Source organism: Rosa chinensis, chromosome 2 (genome assembly GCF_002994745.2).
Source record: "Rosa chinensis cultivar Old Blush chromosome 2, RchiOBHm-V2, whole genome shotgun sequence".
Lineage (NCBI taxonomy): Eukaryota > Viridiplantae > Streptophyta > Magnoliopsida > Rosales > Rosaceae > Rosa > Rosa chinensis.
In genome coordinates this window covers 45,867,411-45,893,555 of record NC_037089.1, presented here as the reverse complement: position 1 = coordinate 45,893,555, position 26,145 = coordinate 45,867,411, and the positions used below count along the sequence as shown (strand labels likewise).

General features: G+C 37.3%; 2 protein-coding genes across 2 annotated transcripts; both read left to right on the top strand.

Annotated features, from left to right (window-relative positions):
- The first annotated feature begins 10,736 nt into the window (after positions 1 to 10,736).
- LOC112184373 lies at positions 10,737 to 11,180 on the top strand. The gene has a single exon (XM_024322632.1). The coding sequence runs from the start codon at positions 10,737 to 10,739 to the stop codon at positions 11,178 to 11,180; it is 444 nt and encodes a 147-aa protein (XP_024178400.1).
- A 9,605-nt stretch (positions 11,181 to 20,785) lies between these two features.
- Positions 20,786 to 24,630, top strand: LOC112189175 (two-component response regulator ARR10). The gene is made up of 6 exons (XM_024328445.2): positions 20,786 to 21,165; positions 22,421 to 22,497; positions 22,594 to 22,630; positions 23,127 to 23,304; positions 23,594 to 23,942; positions 24,140 to 24,630. Exons 1-6 carry the CDS (start codon positions 20,826 to 20,828, stop codon positions 24,440 to 24,442), a joined length of 1,284 nt encoding a protein of 427 aa, XP_024184213.1. The 5' UTR covers positions 20,786 to 20,825; the 3' UTR covers positions 24,443 to 24,630.
- The last annotated feature ends 1,515 nt before the right edge of the window (positions 24,631 to 26,145 follow it).

Below are 26,145 nucleotides of genomic sequence, written 5' to 3'. Positions count from 1 at the left end.
TGTGACAATGGTGATGGTTTCTGTTAAGCAGGCTTCGAACAAGTATGATTCATATCCTCACAAGGTATATCCACTCTTTCTTCTCTCAGAATTCAAGACAATGCTTAAAAGCTTATAATCACTCAATTATATGTGAGAGAAAATATTTTGAGGCAATCAAATAACTCACATATATAAGAAACGAAAAGCACTTTGTGAATATAATTTTTTTTGAAAAGATCTCATGAAGGATATCAACTACTTGCACGGATGGACCCAAGCCATAGGTTCAACTCTTGTAACTCATCTCCACAAATCAAAGGCTGTCCCATCTTAAGGATCAAGAAGGTCTTATTTAGGGTTGTAATGGGGCCAAGGCTCAAGGTTTTAAGAAACGAAAGGTAAGGAATTTCACAAAGTGTCCTAAAAACCTAGCAGAGCTCATGTAGATGTAGAGACTTCTAGAAATCCACCAAGATATATCAAAACGTCTCATCCCATAGAGGTTTTATGAAAGGGCCAAATGTCTTCATGTTAGGCCCAATCTTCACTCTAAACTTCCCTCGAACTAGTGAATTGGACAAAGACCAAATTTTCCAATAGTGGGTCTTCAATTCAAAACAAACTCCAAACTCACCAAGTATGGAGGACTAAAATCCATATACATTTTTTCTTTTCTTTCTTTTAATTTTCTAGCCGTACACATTTTTTTTTCTTTTTCATTTCTTTTTCACGGCTTTCACATAATTTTTTTTTCTCATGGACAAGTCTACCCCCACACTTGAACTTTCACCTCTTCTCAATCTTCTTTCTCAATGCCAAATCCTCAAGTAAAGTCCCAAAATATAGCTCCACTAAGTTTTTAGAACAAAGGGTAGGAGTGTAGCTATACTAAGGTTCATGGTTAAGGATTTAAGGGTGATGAAAGAAAAAGCTTAATGTAAGCACAAAGGGGTTTATCTAAGGGAGTCCCATGACGGGCACAAATAGGGACACATGCTTATTTGGCAATGGTGATAATTCCTAGGTTGCCTCTATCCCTTCCAGAATCAGGGCCATGTATTGACAAACGTCTCAACAAGCACAAGAGCGAATTCTAGCATTCTCTAGTCCATCAAACTTAATCTATGGCAAGCAATCAATCAAATGAAAGAGTAATGAGATCATCAAAACATCGCCAAGAAATTAAGAATATATTTTTCAATTATCACTCCAAGAAAAAGGGACATGGCTCAAATATCTCACATGGGCTTTTATGAATCAAAACTCATCCTAACATGCTCATATTCTGTACCAAGGTTACGAAATCCATATCCACTACACATGCATGCATTTTTCATATATCTCAATTAACCAAAGAATACCATTTTAAAAATTATCTCAATTTTGTGATCCTCTTTTAATCATGATTTCAGAGATATAGAATCATCCTAGACAGTTGAAAGGGCATTCTAAGACTCAAAAACAAAAACAAAAGTAACCAAATTTTTTTTTTTAAATTAAATTAATTTCAACACTTAGGTACGGGAACAGGGAGTCTCGATGTGCAATGGGACTGAAACAGCTACCCTTTTTCAAGACTATGTTTAATCCAATATACCTTAGTGTATCACAACATCAATTAAAAACACAAAAAACACAATCCAACATCAACTATTTTTCATTTTTTTTTTATATATACTAACTACTAAAAACACAATAAAGCAATAACCCTTCCCCCATACTTAATTCATGCATTGTCCTCAATGTATAAACAAATATAAATCATGCAAAGCATAAATCAAGCATAGAAGAGAAAGTTAACACAACGAAACCTAAAACAACTTAAAATTCATGAAAATAAAATAGAAGGAAGAGTTCAAGAAAGCAAATCTGCGTTTGATGTCTCCTCCACAGCTACAGTTGAAATGGGTTGCCTCCCATGCAGCGCTTAATGTTTAAAGTCTTTCAGCCTAGACTTGTACCTCCATTTACTCCTTTGGAGGAGCGGTATGCGGGCAAGTGGCAGCCCTCTTGCTGGTTTCAGCCTTCGGAGGCGGGTCCTCATGTTGTGATGCAGTAGCGTCCTTGCGAGGAAACCCAGGAGGATAACTCTGCAAGTTATTGACTTCCTGAGCAAGCTTGTTTATTGCAGTGTGACAGCGGATCAAAGAGCAGTTCATCTCAGAGATGTAATCGATCATGCAATTGACTCTCCAATCTGTCACCATAATACCATCGCGGAGAGATGAGCGCAAATTATCAATTGAATCCGACAAGCTTTCCAGGGTGGCCACATGCCGAGGAGCACGAGCAGCTGGTGAGGAAAAAGACTCTCCGGGATGCAGTCTGGGAGAGCGACGAGGCAGAGGAGGGGGACTGCGGGTACGCTCACGGATAGGACGATGGTCCCATGGACGAGTAAGCCCAGCTCTAGTGGCCGCTTGACGACCTTCTTCTTCCAAAGAGAGAACACGACGTTGATTGACGCCCCTGCGAGGGGTAACCTTGGTTCGAGCCATGAGGAAGTAGAAGGAATTTGAAACTGCACGCTTAGACAAACCTTAGTAAAATCTGGAGGAGACAAAAAAGGATGTATATATGAAGCACAAAATAGGGTAGAAATCTCAACAAACACACGGTTTGAACAAAGCTTCTCCGGGAAGGAGAAGAGTTATGACAGTTCACGGCCCAAGAAACACGTATGCACATGAAAAACTCCCCCACGCGTAAATATTCCTTTCTTTTCCTGGATTTATGGCAATTAGACCTGCTTTCGGCTGTAACTTGTCTGTCACAGCTCCTCGAGATTCGTTTGGTTCCCCCACGTGTCCTTTCTTTTCCTGAAGTTATGGCATGCTTTCGGCTATAGCTTGTCTGTCACAGCTCCTCGAGATTCGTTTGGTTCCCCCACGTGTCCTCCACGCGCCAACAGCTTTTCCGTGTTTTCGGGTGACTTTAATCCAACGTGTAGATTTAGTCTCAGAGATCGTCGATCCAACGGTGGAGATCTACTCACTCGTTCTATAAATAGGTGCATTCTGAGCGACTGTTCACTCCAAAAGAAAATTCTTCCGAGTTCCAGCCTTTCTCTCTCAACTCTTCAGTCCTTCCCTCACCAATCTTCAATCCTTCTCTCTCAGATCTTTACTCCTATCTGAAAGATTCAATCCCTTCCTTCCTCTGAGATTTTCAGATCTTCAACACCACTTCATCAAATTCAATCCTTCTAACAACAATCTCCCTCAAACACTCAACAACGTCGTTCTTCAATTTTCACTTCCTCTCAACCCAACACCATGGAACCACGAACTTTGCAGCTAATGGAGCAACAGACCCAGCAACAAATCGAGGATGGAGGAAACAACCAAGCAGCCGGGACTAATAACCGGTGGGCTCCCACACCGCCTCAACTAAGAATCCTCAAGGGCCTTTACTATGATAAGGGTTTTAAGTACCCAACTCCAGAGCAGATTCAAGAGATCTGCCTTCATCTGAAACAGTATGGGCAGATCGAGGACAAGAACGTCTTCTTTTGGTTCCAGAACCTCAAGGCTCGTGAGAGGCAGAAGTTGAAGGAATTTCGGAACGTTCGGGTTGGTGGCTCTCTCGATCTCAATTTTGGATCCACTAGTTCTACTGATGATGGTAGGTCCATTGATCTAAACTTTGGTTCCACTGGTTCTACTAGTACTGACAGATCCATTGATCTAAATTTTGGGTCACGTGTCGGCTATGGTGTTGATGGATCGATCATGGAACAACGAGGAGAATATCACCAGGAGATTGAAACCCTTCCACTATTCCCCATGCATGGTGAGGACATCTTTGGCAACATGAAGACTACTTCCAAGGGAGGTAGCGGTTATGGCGGTGGCTCTCGCATTTCCCTTGAGCTCAGCCTCAACTCCTACGGAAATGCAGACATAGCTTAGTATAGAGTATTTTTTATTATTATTATTATTATTATTATTTTTTTTTTTTGTAAATAGCTGAATTTAATAAGACTGAATGAATGCAGTTTATATATATATATATATATATATATATATATATATTTTATATATAAAGGACTCAAAAAATAAAAGACAAATATAAATATATATAGGACTCAAAATGAAAGACAATAATATAAATCCCTTCCCCCACACTTAAATATTGCATTATCTTCAATGTAATCAATTAAAAGCATGCAATGAAATAAGTAAGCATAGATAGAAGACATTTACGAAAACAAATCCTAAAATAAAAACAATAGAGAAAAATTGAAAAATAAAAAGAAATAGAGAAAGAGAAAGCAAATCTGATTATATTCTGAATTGGGTTGCCTCCCAAGTAGCGCTTGTATTTTACGTCTTGCAGCCAGACGGTACCTACATTAAATAAAGTTAGTAACTATAATTAACAAAGAGATACAAAATAAAAACAAGTATAACTATTAATTACAAACTACAAGTATGATTAACAAGTATATTGTACAAAAGACACAAGTTAAGTACACAAGTGAGTATAAAACGTGAAAAGTATTTTTACAAGTATAATGTGTGAAACAAAATAATAATTTACACGTATAGAGTATTCACAAGTATTTCTTTTGTTATAAACATTATTGATATCGAATCAAATTCCAAGCGGTAAATCAAGTGAACGTGCGGCCCAAGTATAGTCGCCTAGACACAAACTCCCTTTCAAATCGTTTGGGCAACCTTACTGAAATGGCCAGGTGGGGGAGGACGAACACGAGAGGAAAAATCCATTTTGGCATGAGCTACTCCCACATAGTGGTTTAGGCCCATTTGCAAGCACTTCTGGATTCAAAAACCCGTCATGAACGTTGTCCCCTTCCTAGACACCATTCCACATAGGCTATACTTACTAAGATGAAAAAGTTCATAAGTGTGAAGACAGTTCAACAAGTGTTAATAAAGGCCGCCCTCAACCTTAAGGGACCTGAGCTAGGTACCAATAAGGGGTTTAGGCCAATATTAACAAAAGAGATTTCACCTATTCCTCTCAATTTACAACCTACAATTAAAATTCGTGTTCAATAATATAAATAATATTTAAATTAAGTTTTAAACAATTTATATACAACAAATATATACAATAAATGACACAATTTAGCAAGTGATTTTTCAATCCCCCGGCAACGGCGCCAAAAATTGATGCGCTTGAAGCAAGCGCGCAATTTAACCCTGAAATATCGTTAGTAGTATAAGCAAATAGGGATCGTTCTATTCCGGGGATTGAGGGTACACCTGTCATTGTGAAACAAATAAAGAAAAGTATTATTTACAAAAATAAAATAAAGAATATAAATATATACAAGTAAACACAAATAAGGGGGGGGATTAGGATTCTTAAAATTAAAATTAAAATAAATAAATAAAGAAAACGTAAAAACATATATACAAGGGTGGAACGCAAGGAACAAAGATCAAAACCAATTCTATGTAATCAAATTCGATTCAAACCCTATAATTGTTCTTCCAAGTCATGAGAGAGGAGTTGATCATGTGAAACATTCGAAAGCAAATGATTTCCCATATTTTACTTTTCAATGCTAATTAACCTAAGCGAAAGCACCTAGATTAATCCTATCAAACATGCAATCAAGCCCTAGAAAGCTAGTCAATCATGACATGTTCAACGCATTAGACATAGAGAAAGGCTATCAACTCAAGTGTACAACTTAGTTATGGAAAAATCCACCTAATTGCAATCCTCTTCAATTAAATTCGATTCTTGTCCAGAACCTTTACTACTTTTGATTCAAGTTACACAAAACGAAAAGTCGATTTCATGTTCTTAAACCTAGCACCAATTACATGCAAATCCTATAAGTGTCGACCCAAATAAGATAAACATATAAAAGTTTTCTGTAAAGCAAATTTAATCGAACAAACTCACATAAGCAACTTAGAATCACAATTATAGAATTCGAAAACTTTATTTAAACATAGAAATTGGGCTTAAACTTTGTTCTAAACATTATTGTTAACTAGAAACAAGTTCATACGAAATCAAACAAGGAAACCAAAAAGGTTACAAGGAAAAGGAATGAATTACACCGTGAGTGGAGATGGAGATGGAGAGCTAGATGGTTGGATCTTGAATCTTGGAAGCAAGCCTTCAAGGTGGATGATGGAGGATATGATCTTCACGGCTCCTTCTTCTTCTTCCTCTCCTTGCTTGAAAACGCAGAACTTTGCAACTAGAGAATGGAGAATGAAAATGGAAAGGAAATGGAGAGACAAAGAAGATGAAATGGATGAAGGAATGTTTGTGTCTTTGTTTTTGCCTCTATTTATAGGCTTCCAAGCAACACTATTTGGCCTTTAAACAAATCATAATGGGTTAGGTTTGAGCACTTAAACACTTGGTGGATTTGTTAGGTGAGAGCACTTAAACACTTGGTGGATTTGTTAGGTGAGAGCACTTAAACACTTAGTGGATTTGTTAGGTGAGAGCACTTTCTCTTCCTTTATTCCTTTAATTTTTATCTCCACTAAAAACTCAGATTTAGCCTTTGACTTCTTCATATGAAATTATCCACCATGAGTGTAGATTACTGTGGTAAAATTTCAGAATTTATTGCCATGTGGTTGGGCCGGAAATGCTGCTGGACCTCTTACAGGTCCAGTTTTCCGGTTTTGCTTATGTAGAAAATTGGGCTGATTGTTTGAAGGCCTTCCACTCATATTTTTCTCTGGCACTCTTCATAAGAAATGATCCTTTGGGTGTCTAGAATGGATCTGGAAGGTTTCAGCTCATTTGAAGTTCATTTGGTCAGGCGGCCGCTCCTTCTTCTTTGCTTGGCTTGGTTTCTCCTAGCCGGAGTAGGAATATGTGTAAAATTGATCTTTTAGTACATTTCCATTTTTCTACTCCAATGTACCTTCATCTTTGCTCCCCTTGGTGTTCGCAAGCTCCTCTTTCCATTTATGAGTTCATTTCCATATTTTAGCTCGGAGGTCCTGAAAATAGAAACTAATAAGAAAAATAGAAACTTTCCTAAACTGAAAAATAGAAACTACCGAAAATGGAAACTTACTAAAAATGATAAATAGAAACTATAAAAATAGAAACTTTCTACAAATAGGAACTTTCCCAATCAAAGAATGAAAACTTTCCTAAACAGGGTTTTAATAAGGAAATAACGCAAGAAATGTAGGGAAAAGCAAGTAAAACGTCGCATTAAAATGCTCATATCAGCGGGTCTTGAAAGCAATGGCCTGGTAGTCTTTTGAATGGGTGGCTCGAGGTTTGGCAAAGGGGCTCGGGCTGATCGGTTTTGCATGTGCAGGTTTTGGTGGGTCGTCGGAGCTTCCACGACGGCTGGAGGCGGGGCTTCTTCAGGAGCTCTCCAAAACATGTGATAGTGGCGTGGCTATGGTGGTTTTCTGGGTGATTGGAGTGGCAGTGCAGGTTTGGTGGTTTAGGAGGATCGTTGAAGGGGCAGGGCCATGGTGGATCTGAAGCGATCGTGGTTGCGGCGTGGTTAGGCGGTTCTGCTCGATCTCGTGGGGGTTGCGGCCACTATGGGTCTGGTGGTGATCGGCAGTACTGGAGGAGGAAGTTTTGGTGGCTGGCACGGGTCAACCTCTTTGTTGGGCCTTGGGCTGGTTTCATTCTCTTGGGGCTGCCCTCTTGGGTCTTATTTTGGGCTGGTTTTGACCTAGATCCTATTTACTTTGGTTAGTCTTCAATTATTCTCTACATTCAGGGACAGTCTAGGCACCTTTGTGCATCTAGTTTAGTATTTGGTCTTGGTCTTGTTGACTTAATTCTCAGTGTCTCTATTTATACACCGATTGAGGTCTTTAGGCGACTAGATTTGCTGGTTAAGAGTTAGATTGGGAGGGAAACAGATTTTCATGAAAAACATGCAACATCACGACTAGAGAAAATTGTTTTAGATGTTAAATCATGCAACCGGTAAGCCTTTTGACCCAAAGGATAGCCCACAACAATATATTTTCTGGCTCGTTAATCAAAATTTTGAGAAGGTTTAGGGTTAGTTGCATAACATAAACAACCAATACACGGAAATGTTGGTACTCAGGTGCTTTTTGGTAAAGTACTTCAAAATGTGAACGTTTTGAAAGAAGTAATGTGGGCAAACGATTAATAATATATGCAGCTGTTTGGACACACTCTCCCTAAAAAGTTAAAGGGAGATGTGCTTGGAAGCACAAAGCACGGGCAACATTTAGAAGATGATGATCTTTGTGCTCAACAACACCATTTTGTTAGGGTGTTAAGGTGCAAGAATGTTGAAAAAGAATTCCCGAATCATTGAAAAATGAATGCATAGAAATGAACTCAGCACCATTATCAGCACAAATTTGTTTGACATTACGCTGAAATTGAGTTTTGACAAATGAAATGAAGGTTTTTAACAACCCTTGGGTTTCATATTTAAAATGCATGAGGTGAATCCAAGTGTATCGTGAAAAATCATCAACAAGGGTTAAAAAGTAATGAGCACCAGTGTGAGACGTCTCTCGATGTGGTCCCCAGATATCATAATGTATTAAATCGAAAGGTGCACTTGTTGAAATAGAACTTAAAGGAAAGGACAATGGATGAGCCCAGTTCAAGTGGTGCCCAAGAAGTCAGGAATAACCATTGTGAAGAATGAAAAAGATGAATTAGTGCCTACAAGGATGACTACGGGTTGGAGAGTGTGTATTGATTACCGAAAGCTCAACACTGCTACACACAAAGACCACTTTCAATTACCTTTTATTGATAAGATGCTTGAGCGTTTGGTGGGTCATAGCTATTATTGTTTCCTTGACGGATATTCAGGGTATAATCAAATTCCTATTGCACCAGAGGACCAAGAAAAGACTACATTTACTTGCCATTTTGGTACTTTCGCTTACCGGAGAATGCCTTTTGGATTGTGTAATGCACCAGATACCTTCCAATGGTGTATGATGAGTATTTTCTCCGACATGGTGGAGCGATTTATTGAGGTATTTATGGACGACTTCTCTACTTTTGGTTCTTCTTTTGATGATTTTTTGTTTCATTTAGCTCTAGTGCTCAAAAGATGTCAAGAAACCAATCTTGTGCTAAATTGGGAGAAGTGCCATTTTATGGTTAAGCAAGGTATTGTGTTGGGACATATTGTTTCAAGCCAAGGCATTGAAGTTGACAAAGCAAAAGTAGATTTAATCACCAATCTTCCTCCACCAACAGCAATAAAGGGAGTGTGTTCTTTCCTTGGCCATGCCGGATTTTATCGGCGTTTCATGAAGGATTTTAGCAAGATTGCAGGACCATTGAGCAATTTATTAGCAAAAGATGCAGAATTTGTGTTTGATGAAGCATGTCTAGAGGTGTTTAACAAGCTTAAGGCCCTCGTAACTTCAGCTCCTATCATAAAGCCTCCGGATTGGAACTTACCATTTGAATTAATGTGTGATGCATCAGATTATGCAGTGGGTGCAGTTTTGGGGCAGCGTATAGAGAGGCTTCCTCATGCTATTTATTATGCTTCAAAGACTCTAAATGATGCTAAGCTTAACTATTCTACCACTGAGAAAGAGTTGCTTGCAGTTGTGTTTACTCTAGACAAGTTCAGGTCTTATTTGATTGGTTCTAAAGTAATTGTCTACACTAATCATGCTGCCCTTAAATATTTACTTTCCAAGAAAGATGCCAAGCCTCGGCTGATCTGTTGGGTTCTCTTACTTCAAGAATTTGATTTGGAGATAAAAGATAAAAAAAGGAAGTGAGAATGTGGTTGCAGACCACTTGAGCAGATTGGTGCATGAAGATGATGAAGTGGACTGCCTTCCTTTGAATGAAAATTTCCTTGATGAACAATTGTTTATGGTACGTGATTCTCCTCCTTGGTTTGCTCATATTGTGAACTTTATTGTTATTAAAAAAATTCCAGAGCATTGAAACAAGCAACAGAGGGAGAAATTTCTTTCTAAAGTGAAACATTATATTTGGGATGAACCATATTTATTCAAACATTTCCCAGACCAATTGATTAGAAGATGTGTACCAGAAAGTGAGTTTCAAAGCATTCTTTGTTTATGCCATAGTTATGCTTGTGGTGGCATTTTGGAGCCAAGAAAACAGCTGCTAAAGTTCTTCAAAGTGGCTTTTATTGGCCAACATTATTCAAGGATGCTTTTGAATTTTGTTCTTCATGTGATCGCTGCCAACGAATGGGTAATATCTCTAAACATGACATGATGCCTTTGAGTAATATTTTAGTGGTTGAATTATTTGATGTTTGGGGAATAGAGTTCATGGGACATTTCCCTCAATCCTTTGGCAATCTCTACATATTGGTTGCAGTGGATTATGTATCAAAGTGGGTTGAAGCAATTGCTTGCAAGACTAATGATCACAAATTGGTACTCTCCTTTCTCAAAGACAATATTTTTGCTCGTTTTGGCACTCCTAGAGCTATTATAAGCGATGGAGGACTACACTTTTGCAACAAGCTATTCGCATCACTTATGAAGAAGTATTCCATCACTCACAAAGTGGCTACACCTTACCACCCTCAAACTAGTGGTCAAGTTGAGATATCCAACCGGGAAATTAAAAATATTTTGAAGAAAACAGTTTGCCCGGATAGGAAAGATTGGTCTCAACGTTTGAATGATGCTCTATGGGCTTATAGGACAGCCTATAAAACTCCAATTGGCATGTCGCCATATCGCTTAGTTTTTGGGAAAGCTTGTCATCTTCTGGTGGAGTTGGAGCACCGAGCTTATTAAGCAATCAAGCACTACAATTTTGACATGAATGCGGCTGGTGAACAGAGAGCATTGCAGCTGAATAAGATGGAGGAAATTCGTAATGAGTCTTATGATAATGCAAAAATTTTCAAGGAGCGCACCAAGAGGTTTCATGACAAAGTCATTCGTCAAAAGACATTTGAACCAAACCAAAAGGTGCTGCTATATAACTCTCAACTAAGACTCTTTCCAGGGAAGTTGAAATCTCGGTGGATGGGTCCTTTTCTGGTCACAAAGGTGTTTCCCCATGGAGCAATCGAAATTAAGAACTTGAGGAACAACTCTGTCTTCAAAGTGAATGGTCAAAGTCTCAAACCGTACTTGGAGACATCTTTTGACACCAATGAGCAGCATATGTTTCCTTCACTGTTCATCCAAATTGATGAGCTTAAACTTGGTCTGGCTGAAGACATAAAACTTAGCGCTTGTTGGGAGGCAACCCAATAATTCTTGGAAGAAGATGAGTGTGTGTTCAGCGAGAATGAGGCTTCTAATCGTGCTCACATTTGCTACCTTCATACCAAGGACATTTCCTAACTCTTTTCTTCTATTTTAGTAGTTGTTTTTTATCCGTTAGTTGTTTTGGTCGTGCTCTGTTCTCTTACTTTTATTGCCATACTGCTGTTTTATATTCTGGGATTACAGTATGCATTACAATCCTGGTCATGATTTGCTCTTCACATTGCAGACAATGCTCAATTTAAGTTTGGGGGTGGGGTTTCGTATTTTTTATTTTTCTTAGGTCTATGTTCTGTGTTATGTTTTACCTTATGTTAAAAAAAAAAAGTAGAAGAAAAATTAAGAAAAAAATTTGTGTTTTTCATTGGGTTTTTAGTCTTGTTTGTTTGTTTGTTAGTCTAAGTCTTAGGGTTCTTCCAAACACTATGATGAGCATGAACTTCTTACGGATTAATATTATGGTCTCAAGATGATCGCAAGCATGTATTGATTCATGATTTTAAGTAATTGTTAATAGATTTTTGTGACTATTATGCTTAACTTGTCTTGCATTGATGGTTAGATTGGTGCTATGATTGAAATTTGATTGATGCATGCTAGGATGAGCTAAACTTGATTTTAACTTTTGTAGAATTAGAGCCTATATATGTGCTTTTCTTTTCTGAGTGAATTAGGATAGATCATCCTATTTTCTTGACATGGATTTTGCATGATCTCATCTTTTATTCATCTTGGTTGAGACTCGGATTCGACTTTCATATTTTATACAAGGACAAATGCTAGAACTTGCCCCAAAGCCTCTTGAAGCGTATGGTTGAATTGCACAATGGATGGGAAAGGATAAAGGCACTAGGATTAACCACCATAGCCAAATAAAGCATGTATCCCTTTTATGCACATAAGTTGTGCAACCCCCTAGATAAACCCCCTTGAGCCTATATTAAGCATTTTCTTTTGTCAACCACAAATTCCTTACCCTTTAACCTAGTATATATAGTTATATCTTTACCCTATCCTAAGGAGTTAGTGGAGCACAAATTCTAAGAGATTCATTATAGTTCAAGGTATTTTTGTAAGCAAGTATGGGGGAGTGTTATTTTAAATGTTGATCCAAGGAAGAAAAAAAAAATAGTGATGGCAATCGAAAACAAAAACAAAAAGAATAGCCGAGAAAAAATCAAAATTCCAAAAAAAAAAAAATATTGAAGAATTTCCTTGGATTCGACGAGTTGTTTTATTGTATTATGGTGATTAGAATGAAGTAAAGGCCCAAAAAGATGACATCCGGCCTCAAGAAAAAGTTTCTTGCTTCATGTGTTTCGAGTTTTATTGCCTTGAGGAAATTCATTGAAGTTCTTATCTCTCTACATTATCATCGTAGTGGTCTACTAAATTCCTTAGGATTTTTTGTGATTTTCCGATCCTTTCTTTCTTGAAACTTACACCCATGGCCCCATTACAACCCTAAATAGACATTTTTGATCTTTGAAGTTGCGCATTCGATTTATGGAGACTTGTGCAGAGGGGTGAGCATATGATGTAACTGGCCTTTCATCCGAGTTTTAGCATTCTTTTCATGAGATCATAATAAAAAAAGGATATATATTTTCAGAAAAAGCTTTTCTTTCTTGTTTTCATATGTGAGATATTTGTTTGCCTTTATACATCATTCCTCACACATATAACTTGAGTGAAAATGGAAGCTTATGCCATAGTCATAAAATCATGAGTGAAAAGAAATTGAGTGCATCCTTGTGAGAAATTGAGTTGACACTTGTTCGACACATGAGGAGGTTGGGTTTCTTTTGTTGCATTGGTTTGATTGTCCTTGCACTAAATTTTGAGCATGATGGTCATCAAAATATATTAGCTTTTAAGTGAAGTTGTGAATTTGATATTGTGCTTGTCGAATCTTGACTGACCATACTTGTGGGCAATATAAGTTCTCTGAGATGTTTGGAAGACATTAGGTCCGTGCTTTGAGTCATATTTATTTTTCTTTTCTTGTTTGCTCGAGGACTAGCAAAATCTAAGTTTGGGGGTATTTGATAGGTTCATAATTTCATACATTTTTATACTCTTAAATGTAGGATTCTAGGCTTAGTTCTTATTATTTTTGAGTCATTTACTTTGTGTTTGTGTTTTGTAGGTTAAATTGGAGAAAAGAAAGATTTGGAGCTTAAAGTCAAACGCAGGATTGAAAGGGTGCTTGCTATCCTGAGTGTCCAGAATTGTCTCTGCTTTACGTCAATTTCACAGATTAAACTGTACTTTCTCACAAGGAATTAGCAGGAGAGTCTTATACCACTGGAAAGATACAGATGTTAGCTTTCTGAGGAATTTTACGGAACTGGATTCGCATTCTTGTGGAGCAAGTTATGATGATTTTAGCGAACCTAGTTCTGGAAGGCAGATTCTGACGGATTTTCAGAATCTGACTTGTGAAGCCCAAGTCCGTTGTTCTTAGCACTTGAATGGAACAAGGCTGAACGTGTCTGACATATTTGGAGTAATTTCTTGCATTGACTTTAATAACCCTGTGTTTCTTTGGAGAGAAGAAAGCTATTCTAAGTTGGACTAGAAGACCTAGAAGCCCAAGTCAAGTAGGAATGGAGAGGAACATACAAGGCAGAAAACCTAGCATGTCTAGAGACACAGGAGGCAGCATATTCCGCAGAGAACAAGGACAAGAGAAGCTCTCACCATCGCTGGTTCCGAGTTCCTTAATTCTTCCATTGTTTGTTTCATGTTTTCTTTGATTCTAGTCATGTTTTTCATAGTTATGGATTGCTAAACTTCTAGGCTAGGGCTGAGATGAAGCCCCTAGTATGACTATTCTATTTATTTAGTTGGTTTGCAATTGAATTTCTGGATTTCTATGTTAAACTCTTAATCACCGTTTCAATAGAACTTTTATTCAAAATCTTTGCTCGGGATCAATAAGACCTAGGTTTTGTTTATGAGTTATTTGGTTGGAGAACATGATGCTTGAACAAAGAGGAGATGTTTTCTAGGGTGCCAAAAGATAATTCAATCTTGTGATTAAAGAGTTGTGAATTGAGAATGCAAGTGCTTGATCATAGTCGATATTCTTGTTTGCGTGGTTTTCTAGTTCTCTTGTGCTTAATGGAGTTGAACATGTTTTCTTGAGCCTGATCATTAAGTGAAGTAAATCATAGTTTGGCGACTTGAGTTCTATACAGGATCAATAAGTTGGAATTCATAGGTTAGAAGAACTTTGGCATATGTCTGGGATGAATAAGGCTTACGTACGGAAAGCTTTAGCATATGAAATCTAGGGAATTCAATTGTTATCAACTAGAGAATAGGATAGAAGTATTAGGTGGTGGATTCAATGCTTTAGCATCTTCATAATCTGCTTTCTTTAGAGTTTAAATCTCATTGCTCATTCTTGTCTTTAATTTTAGTTTTTCTTTCTTTAATTTTCTGTTTAAAGACCCAATCACATCATAAAAATCAGTTGTTTCACTTAAGTATAGCACAGTTGTCATAACAAAATTGTCTCAATCAGTTCTTGAGGGAATGACCTCGTGCTTGCACATCTATTCTACAATTGATTCATGCACTTGCGAGTACTAAATTGAAATTGACAACAATAGGCAAATTTGAATTGAGTTCTATTGACCCAACAGAAGTGATATCTACGCTAGAACCATGGGGTAGGTTGACAAAAGAAGATTTTGATGATGATTTGTCAAAGAATTTGGGTGATGACACAATGTGGTCGGTTGCACCACTATCAATAATTCAATCTTGAGATTGTTGTGATAAAGAGCGAGTGGAACGACAAAATGGAAAGAATGTACCATTTTCTGTATCTAATTGAGTTGGCTTGACCTGCATGAGATTCTTTATAGCTCCCCATGTGCAAGGTGGAATATCATTGTTGAACACTAGTTCCTCCCAAATAGACTTCAACTTGGAAATAAGGGCACTTCTCGAAAGTTTTGAGTGATTCGCCATGCTGAATAGCTAAGATAATAGAATAACTTTCAAAAGGTGAAAATGTCTAGATCAACCAAGATCGATGCTCTGATACCATCTTAAAAATGCTGACTGAGAATAAAAATTGCAGAAAATGATTCTCTGTTTTCTCACGTATGTTTAGTAGAATGTGTTACAATTATATACAAAGGAAAAAAAAATCTAGAGGCTGAGAATCAGCTATACAATTAACCTATAATTACAACAAGATATGACAATATTAATTGCCAGATTTGTAACCTATCAATTACAATAAAATCCCAACAATTAGTCTCAAGTAATCAAGCTAATAAATCAATGATATTCATTGTGACTTTCAACAACCATTGTTGAAAAAATATATATGAAACTCCCTTCTTGTCCCAAAGTTTTCTGTAAGCCTTCCTCCCTTCTTGTCTGGCGGCCCTCCCAGTCGGCGTGGGCCTCTGGCCTAGTCTGCGCGCAGCGGGTGCAGCCGGACGGGATCTATTGACCTCTGGTGCATAGTATCCTTGATGGACAACAGTGGGATCTCCCCATACAAATCAAATCGGAGTGGAGGAGGTGATGGTGACGGCGCAAGTTTATTCTTGTTGGAGATTGTAGGGATTTGTGGAGAGATATGGCGGAAGATTGAAGGAGGGAGGGTGGGGCTGTGCGTCCTGCGGTGGATTCCCGGTTTCTTTCTCTGGTGGAGATCGGAGGGTGCGGATCGAAGTGGATGTTGGGGGGTTACTTTTGATCTGTATGCAGATCGAAGTCCGGGGCTTCAGGGAATGGATTTGGGAGGTCGTAGTTCGGAGGCGTCTTATGACCGTCTGGGAGCTACGATTGGATGGCTGGTAGGTGCACAGTTAGAGGAGGGAGGTGGTAACTGTGACGGCGGTGGTAAGGTCGTGGCTAGGTTTCAGGCGAGAAGATGGTGTTGGGCTCATTGCAGCCTTCTACTTGGGCTTGGTGATTGTTGGGCCTGGGCTTTGGCCTTGGACCCATATTATTTTACTTTTATGTTTTATTGTTATTTACTGTTAGGTACAAGTGGCTTTATGCTGGTAATAAGTCCCCGCTATTTTATGGCGGGCCTATGTGGGCGTTGTCCCGGTATGCACACTCAGTGTGCCTTGTCTGCTCTATGTAGGTGGCGAGTTCCTTGCTTAGTCAAATGGTCACTGCCTCCTAGTGGCAGGGTGAAACGTACTTAGTGTCGCTGGATGTTTTGTCCAGTGGCAACATGATGGGAAAACTGTATGTATGGAAATTATGCTAAGCTGTAATCGAGTTGCAGACCAAGTTATCTTTCTGTTGTGTCACTGCTGTGTGACTCATGTCAAAGCAAATAGAGACGCCAGTAGAGCGCTCTTTGCTAGTTGGTGCTCATTAGGATACATGTTTGTAGTCGAGGCTCCTGTTATTATCTCAGGAAATTCTCTTGTTGTACTTTGTTATCTGGGGTTTTGGTATCGTGTCCCCCCCCCCCCCCATGTATCTCGCTGTTTCACTAATCAAGGCTTGAGGGCAGCCGCACCGGCCCTTACTTCAAAAAAAAAAAATATATATATATATATATATAGGAATTTTAGGTACGGATTTCCTGTTTTCGACCACTTTCCGGCCACATTTTTACATCTTAACCGTTCAGTTTTTATCTCCTAGTGTATAGATCATCTCTACAAAATTTCAGCCAATTTGGTGATTGTTAAGGCATCCAAAATTGCATTTTACACGAACGGACTGAATCTGTCGAACAGGAACCATTCGTATTTATAATGGTAAATTGCTGTTTTGGATGCCTTAACGATCACCAAATTGGCTGAAATTTTGCAGATGTGATCTATACACTAGGACCTAAAAACTGAACGGTTAAGATGTAAAAATGTGGCCGAAAAGTGGTTGAAAACAGGAAATCCGTACCGTCCGCTCGGTACAGACATCCGCACCTGAGACGGACTGTATATATATATATATATAACTCTTGAGGGGGAATCTTAGAGTATCCACACTCTCGTTTGCTTTCTTTTCTCTTGTTCAGAACTTCAGATTTTGGGTTCACAAACTCTAGACTCTAAGTTCTAATAGTAATTCACGTAAAAAGTAATCAACTTTAAGTTCCAAAATCTATTTGCTTCCTTTTGTTCGACGTTCTTAGGCACAATGAAGACTATATACTTCAGAGATTGGGCACGTTGTTAATGGCATTTGCACCTTACATTTCCCAGCTTTTTTATCCCCAAGTTAAGAGGGTCATATATTTGCTTAGCTAAACGGATGTTATAATAGATGAGACTCATATTATTATTCAGAATACTCTCCTTAGGATTTATACAATCTCTATCGAGGCTAGGCGCTAGGTGCACATCATTATGATCTTCAATCATAAATATTATAGACGTGGGGTTGAATCTCCCAACTTGATTAAGTTCGATCCATATTCAATTTTAAAAGAAAAAAAAATTCCAAACCCTAAAAGGCCTAAATAAAGTTAAACAGCCCCCAAACAAACCTTATAGATAAAATTATTAGAAAGAAGTTGTCTAGCCTAGCCTGTCTTTGTTTTTCTTTTTGTCCAATCAGAAGAAGTCCGTAATTAGGAATTGGACTCCCCCATTTGGGATTTTGAACTAATTTTCTCAAGACAACAAGGGAATTCTGATATTGAATTCACCCAAGTCCAATATCACCGAATGAAATACATAGGATAACTTTTATTAGAGGCATAAGACCCAAGAGAATTTGTAATTTTGTTAACCCACGTCACAAGACCCGATCTCCTACTCTTTCCCATTAAAACACTTTCTTTAATCTTTCGAATAATTGTCTTCACTTGTAAGAATCTTGATCTCTCTCTAGGTGTTGATCAATTATAGTTAATATATGTGTACACAGCTAGAGATTATATATGTCACACATTTCAAGTCAATTTTGGGTGTCCTTTAGCCAACCTTACTCCTTGAGATGATGCCTCTGTCTTCCCATGGTCTGTTTTTCATATCATGACAAATTGTGGAAATTCTCTCTAAGATGCTTTGGAAAGTAAATACTTGGACGTTGGGGATAACGTTAGAGAGAAGAAACAACATGAGGGAATATCATATTTGTGGTCAAATTTTCCTCGTTCCCAGTTTTCACCCTCTAAAAATGCATTTTCTCCGTCTTTTTTAATCAATTGGTTGTGCACAAGTACCTCAATCACCATCTATGCCATCCTTTTAACCTCTAAGATTGCCCCAGTCAATAAAGAATTAGTCTTCTACGAAACATATATATCAATTGTCAGTGATACATATATATCTGTAGGAACTGGTGGTTCTTTTATTGGCTAAATGAATTGGGCTGATTATAAGCAACATCTACGTACCTCTGACGTTTACATGCATGATACTCTTAAATCTTTGTTTTACATGACTTGCGACCACTGGAAACTGAAATAGCAATCTTAGAGGTTTAATTAGAGCGTTTTTACACAACCCTAGCTTCTGTTGAGAGTGTACGGCACATAGGAATATATGCAAAACCTACTTCTATTATGTACAACGACATATCATTATGGAGGCGGTTCTCGATCAAAGACTGCTTTATTTTGAGTCGGATACTTTAAGTTTAACCATTAATCTCTTCATGGGCTAGCTCAAGGACTTGTTGGAAATCCAGACCTAGCTGTTCCTGCTAAGGGTTTAATATTCAACCATTTGAACAGTGGTTCAAATAGGGACAGATTAAGTACGATTGTTAAGAATATACAAAGGACAAACAATTGATGGGGAAGAACAATCGGAGAAGAAGAGGCCAAGTGAGATATGGTTTAAAATATATGGGCCGGGGAAAATGAAATTAATTAATAAGTCATCTGTATGCATGGGGAGGTTTGAAACCAATCAGTGAGGTTTATATGAGGATGATGGTTTACCTTTCCCACTGTATACTTGGACCAGGATACCAATATTCATTATTTCATTTTGCAAAAGAATAAATGAGGTCGGAGTTAATATTTATATCCTAATTCCTATAAAAAGAAGACAGATAGTTGGTCACACTAGCTAGCAGAGGTCAACTACTGAATATTATCACGGATATATTTATAGGTAGGCAGGGAGGGAGAGAGGGAGAGAGAGAGAGAGAGAGAGAGAGAGAGATGCAACCTGTCAAATTTTTAAGAAGAATCGGTAAATATGAAAAGAAAAGGGTGGATCGAGAAGTCACATGGCTTTCAATAGCCTAAGAGCACAGTGGTCTCTGGTCATATCTAGATATAGAATTTTGCAGTAAAAAACTATATATATAAATATATATATATATATATATATCTAGACACACACACACATATTTGTTCGAACTAATGCTGCAAAATGCAATCATATAGATCAAATGGTATGCCCGACAATCGTCTTCTTGTTGTGAATAAAATATTACTAATTATTAAAGTCTGAGAATATATGAATCGGATGATTAACGGCATAAAAGCTTAATTTCCAGAAAAGGAGCAGAGAACTCTCTCTCTATCTCTCTCTCTCTCTCTCTCTCTCTCTCTCTCTCTCTCTCTCTCTCTCTCTCTCGATCGACCCCTTGATCTCTCTGATTCGCATGCCTGGTGTCAGCTTAGGTGGTGTCTTAATTAGTTCTGATATGTGATGGAGAGTCAGTACAGTGATTAATTAGTTTCTTTGTCCAATTAGAGGGTAAGTTTGAAACCCTCTTATCTTGAATCTGCTGTGAGTGTGCTTCCAGCTGGGACGTTTGGGAGAAAAATGGTTACCGGGATATCCATCGGTTTATGAATGAGATATATAATTCATTTCAGGTAAAGCTTGAATCTTGAATAGCTTATGCATGTACAGATTTAATTCTCAATAGATAATTGTTAGAGACTACTTGGAGATCATAGTTTTACATTATTTTGTCTCGGATGAGATGGTTGTGTTCACATATATATACAGATCTATATAACTATCTCCTACTAGTAAACCAAGTAAGAGTGTTATATCATATATCTCTTATTTTCAAACCTGGATCGGATATTATCTTTAGTGTATAGAGCTAAAGTTGATAAAATCAGTATGCTCTATTGAGTGATCTCTATTCCATCGTAAATCGATCAACTTCTTAATTTCAGCTCCATATATTAGCAGCAGTACCGGCCGATAAATTGAAACTGTCAATAACATTAATATATTTTATGATCGTTGTATTAATTAATTATCTAACAAAAAGATAGGATATTAACTCTCTAGCTTGTCAATATATAGTTTAAAGGTAATGTTCTTTGATCATGTTTTAATTGATATGCTACTATTCTAAATTACCAGTTCCCCAAGCCTTCTAGGGCTAAAGGATTACTTTAATGTCTATACTAGTGTCACAGAATTGAAAAGAGAAATGCCTTGTATGAGCGTAGCATACAAGCATTTCAATAAAATGCAGCATGTTTCTGTAGATCAACTCTATGCCTTAACTATGCCAAGCTATACCTTATATGAATTCATACATATGTAATCTATCATTTACAGTACTATATGAGAAAGCATATATGTATGGATTAATGTAAATACATATGTCGTTGCTTGCGATGCTCATCGTGCACTCAATTTTGTACTAATAGGTAATGAGCGAATAGCTTGAAACGGGTTTTGTTAAGAAGCAGTGCATGCTACACATATGGCTGATCCTGAGATGATTGAGATTTCTGTTGAAGCGGATGATGACCAAAGTACTACTGATGGAAGTAAAGATTTTCGATCTAAAAGCTCTTCTCCGAAAGCATCATGTTTGTTCTTTGACTTGAATGAGGATGCAACTAGTGATGATCATGGGGACGTTTCAAAAAATATAGGTGAAGCTAGGGAAAGCAAAACATCTACAGAAGGGAAAGAACAGACGGCAACCAGCAGCGGTGCAGTCAGGCAATATGTTAGATCAAAAATGCCAAGGCTTCGTTGGACTTCTGATCTCCATCTAGCATTCATTCATGCCGTTGAGAGGATCGGAGGACAAGAAAGTAAGTTTCTCGATCAATATACTATTTAAACTTTTCTCAAGTTCTAACTAAATCATCTACAAATTAAAAGAAAGCTAAATGTTCATTATCCACGCACGAACATATATGTACAAATTGTACAACCCAAAATATTTGATACATAGCTAGTCTGATAGGGCGTGGCGATTATATTGAAAGTGCATAGCGAATTCCACTATTTAGTTGGAGGAAAGCTATTATGACTAGGGGACTTGTACTGGTTAAACCACAAGCGTATATAGTCTATCATTTACATGTTCATATAGAATGAAAAATGATGTCCTTGTTTCTTCTAAATTAATTAAGGTCCACACTATAAGATGTAATATGCATGCGGTGTGGTTAGTACACTTCAAGGGTCACGTTTAGATATTGTATTTCAAGTAATTACTAGTTTAAGCTAAAAATGGTTAATTAGTACTATAAAAGAGTAATATATACATGAGTGGCTAACCCTAGGTTACCCCTCCCAAGTCGATCAATGGTTAAAAGTGGTTTCTTGACCCAGTCATGTTGAAAGATTTTTGGTAGTGAAATGAATATAAGTTGAGAGAATTCCACACTTAGAGTTAAAAAAAAGTAAATATCACAAACAATATCTGGGTCATTCGACACTTTGATTTTTAATATTCTAAAACTATCACACTGGTATCTCAAAATTAATTTTTGACATATTTTTAGTACCCTCTGTTAATAACACCGTTAGCTCCTCAATTTTTTAAAGGGTATTTTCATCTTGTCCTCCCTCTTTTTTCCCTCCACAATACTCATCATCATCTGAATCAAGATAATTAGTTACTGATCACTAATGAAAAATAAGAAAAATATGAAGCATAAATATTACGAGTATATGCAAAATGCGAAATAATTAGGACAACTACTAATTAACTAACATGAGAGAGAGAAAGACTAAAATGCCATTTACAAAAATGAGTAGTTAACAGTGCTATTAGCGGAGGGTACAGAAATTATATCGGAGATTAATTTTGAGGTATTAATGTGATAGTTTTAGAATGTTAGAAACTAAAGTGCCGAATGACCCAAACTTTAGGAACTATTTGTGGTAAAAACTCTTAAAATAATAGCTTAATTAGGATGTTCTACTAGAGTTTAGAGTATTATGCTTGAGCTCAAAGCTATTAATAACTCATGATGTTTACGTGGAGAGGAAAGAATTAACTTAACTGATTTCGTCAATGTTGTTTTTTTTTTTCCCCTTAAACCTATGAACGTACAGGAGCAACTCCAAAATTAGTACTTCAGTTGATGAATGTGAGAGGACTCAGCATTGCTCACGTCAAGAGTCATTTGCAGGTGACTTTCAATTTAATTTATTAATTCCTTTATATGAACTAGTTAAATTTTACTTGTCCTTTTCTCCAGCTAATCGTGTAACTTTAAATCAATCAGATGTATCGAAGCAAGAAGCTCGATGAGTCCGGCCAAGGTAAATTCCGAGAACCCAGGCATGCACCTTGGAATTAGTTTGGCTGTTTGGTCTCTTGAAAACAGAACCATGAAGTTTTGACGAAGGAGATAAAGTAAAATAATACTTTCAACCACACTGGAAATGAGATCAAAACCCTAGCTATAATTAATATTCTATTGGTAAACTGTTCAAGAACCCGGCTTATAGCAATATTAGTCTAACTAACTATGAAAGCGGACACACATTATCTGATGTATATTACGTAAGACTAACTGGACTACAAATAATTTTGAATGGAGGATTAGGACACTGGTTTTCGTACGAGGGTAGTGTTTTCAACCACTAAACTAAGTTACAGGCTCTGCTAATGGCTTCAACGAACATATTTGCAAGTAATTATTGTATGCTGTGACTTGATGCATGGTTTTTTTTCTTCTTTTTATTGACCGATTTAAATCCTCATCCTTGTGCTAAAGCAATCTTTCTGAGGTTTTGTGCGTTTGTGTTTTTATAGTGTTACCTCAGTTCAATAGATCGAGGGGAATGTTGTTGCAAGGAAGAGAGCACATTGTGGAAGCCTATCAACAGTACAATCCTTTCAGGCACTTCAGACTTGATGACAGAGGAAGCCATTTTCCTTCTCCACCATTAAAACATCAGCCATATGATAATTTGAATGCCAACTCTTCAAGGTACATACAATTGCATAATTCAACCGATATCATATATCAAGTAGGATAAATTAACCTTAGCAAGTTTGGAAAATGCTCTTTCCATACAATCTAATTACATTTTATATTGCAAGACTATTGATTTGGATTATGTACTTTTAAGTATAGTTCAAATTCACATTCAAGTAGCTTATTTTATGTTCTTAAAAAACGCAAAGCGGAGATTTTGTACCCTATAAAACTACTAATTCCATAAACACACACACATGGATCGGACCTAGCTTGAATTTGTTTTGATCCTTGTTACAAGGTTGATTTCACAGTGGAGCAATTCTGGGATGGAGAACCATCGGAGCATCAATACAATTACAAGCTCACATATGTTTAGTGTAAAGGAAGTCATGACAAGAGTTAATGGACCTATTAGATCCAGCCGGTTTCTTGAAGAGAAGAGATGGCCTCCTCGTGAGATGATAGGAAATCACATTAGAGGCAGGAGACATTCTCTAAATATTTCTTGGGGTAATACCATCAATGTCGCACAACCTAATTTAGTAGGGAGTCCCCAGGCAAGCTCCAACCGACATCTACCCAATCATACTACATGTTCTCCAAAGTTCATCTCCAGCAGCTACAAACCCGTATCTGATCCGCACGAGGTAATTATTACACATTTATAGATTACATTGTTGATCACATTTCTCACACCTACACGTACATATAGCCGCACACACACACCAGCACATCTACGTGATTGATATGTTCGACCTCTTTGTCCAATTAATATTTTGGAAAAAGTAATCCCGTGTCTCTGGAATTTGATGGAAGGATGATCCAGAATATTTTTGATATGCAGGTTCGGAAACCTGATGATAGCATAAATGGCGAAACATTTGGAGCAGAAGTTGGTGAGAATATGCAAACTTTGAAACAAAAGAAATGGTTACCTTTGAATTTACAGTTGGGCCTTCGGCAAGAATTCAGTATCTGCAGTGACGAGATGAAGGATGGTGAACAAGAAAGCACGAGAGACATTGAAACAACGCTTTCTCTATCTTTATCCTCGTCTTCACCAAGGCAACAAGATCAATCCAGTACACCCACATCAAGAGTTCGACACTTGTCATTTCCTCTCTCTCCTGGCCTTAAACCTACTTAAAGATAATAGAAAACAAAATTAATGATATTACCTAAATTGTAACTTGGGATTAATTAATTACAAAAAATTGCAGTTAAACGATGCACGTGATGGAGCAAGTACTTGTTAGGATCTAACCATATATGAATATGCTAATAGAGCATAGTAGTAGTGAGATCTTTTAAAGTACTTGTTCAAAATCTCATGTGGCGTTGATTGAATAATGTAGTCGATGATATTGGGATTTCTAGCCAGCTAGCTATCTCTGCATTTTAATATCTTAATTCCTGTAATAACTTCCCAGGCCAGCATAAAAATTGGAAAACGATGATTAAGGTTAAATGGCAATTAATTTTTCTGGGTGGGTTTTCTGTGTTTATTCAGCAAAGTTAAATTACATAAACCTCTCTCTACAGACCCTATGATAACTAACTCAACGTATGTGCCACCTAAACCTAAAACTCAACATCCATCCATATATTCTAATACATACTAGCTAATTGATCGAAGTTAATAACTACAGTGCTGCAATACTTCTTTTTAGCGGAAACGAGTCAAACGACGGTATTTATTGATGAATAATAAATAACATTTCAAAATGTTATGACTGAGGAGGATATCAGGATCACCATGTTGATAAAGAACACACATATGCAGCTCTCTAAGACTCTAACTTGTTAAAAAGAGATCTGTCCATACATCTGCATGGGTATTATTGTTTAGGGTAAAAGTGTAATTAGCCAACTCAATTTGGTTTATACTGTGTTAATTAGAAAGATAAACACAGAGGGCCTTGTATGCAAATAAGTCCTCGTCTCATTCATAAAAATACAATGTGTGATTCTAATTAGCTTACATATGCATCAATCTTCTTTTTTTGAGTTGCATTGATTTCTGTTTAACTATGACTCCTGAAACAAGAACATACATAGATCTGAATTCGACGGTCCTTGATTTGGTATTTATTCCATTAATTTTCCACATGTTGGTATTGAAGCTTTCAAGCTAACATCAACTACAATGGGTGATAGGTTTACAAACAAATCACACCACACTCTCACTCACACTTAAAGAAATGAAACAAGAATAACAAAGCAAAGGATGTGAGAAATTGGAAGACAAGCTACTGCTTCTTATTGATGAACTCTTCAATGAGTTAATTGGGATGATTACACAACGTACTAGCTCTTCCCTTATATAGGGACTTCTACAAGACATATCAGACAAAGCTTTTAATGCATTGTCTATGATACACATTGACTTACTACACCATGCATATGAGAATGCAATAAATATGTAGTGAAACTTATTCAAACTAAATTGCCTAGCTATATGTTTATCCTGCAATAGCTAAAAGGTAAAAGAAGAAAAACGTACGTGATTGCCATCTAGATGGTCTCCAATCCGACAGTGGCATCATTGATTTGGTTTGCAATTTCAACACTCCCCCTCAAATCAAACTTCCTTCATGCCTAGCATTTGTTGTAGCTTCTTGAGGGATTCAGCTGGCAATGGCTTAGTAAAAAAGTCAGCCACTTGCTCCAAGGTAGGACAAAACCCCAATTTAATTATCTTTTGTTTATTCACGTGGTCCCTCAGAAAATGGAAACTGATATGAATATGTTTGCTCCTTCCATGCTGTATTGGATTCTTTGCGATCCAGTTTGATTGCTGATTTGTTATCAACGTGAATCAGTAGATTCTTCCTGTGGATGATTCAGTGA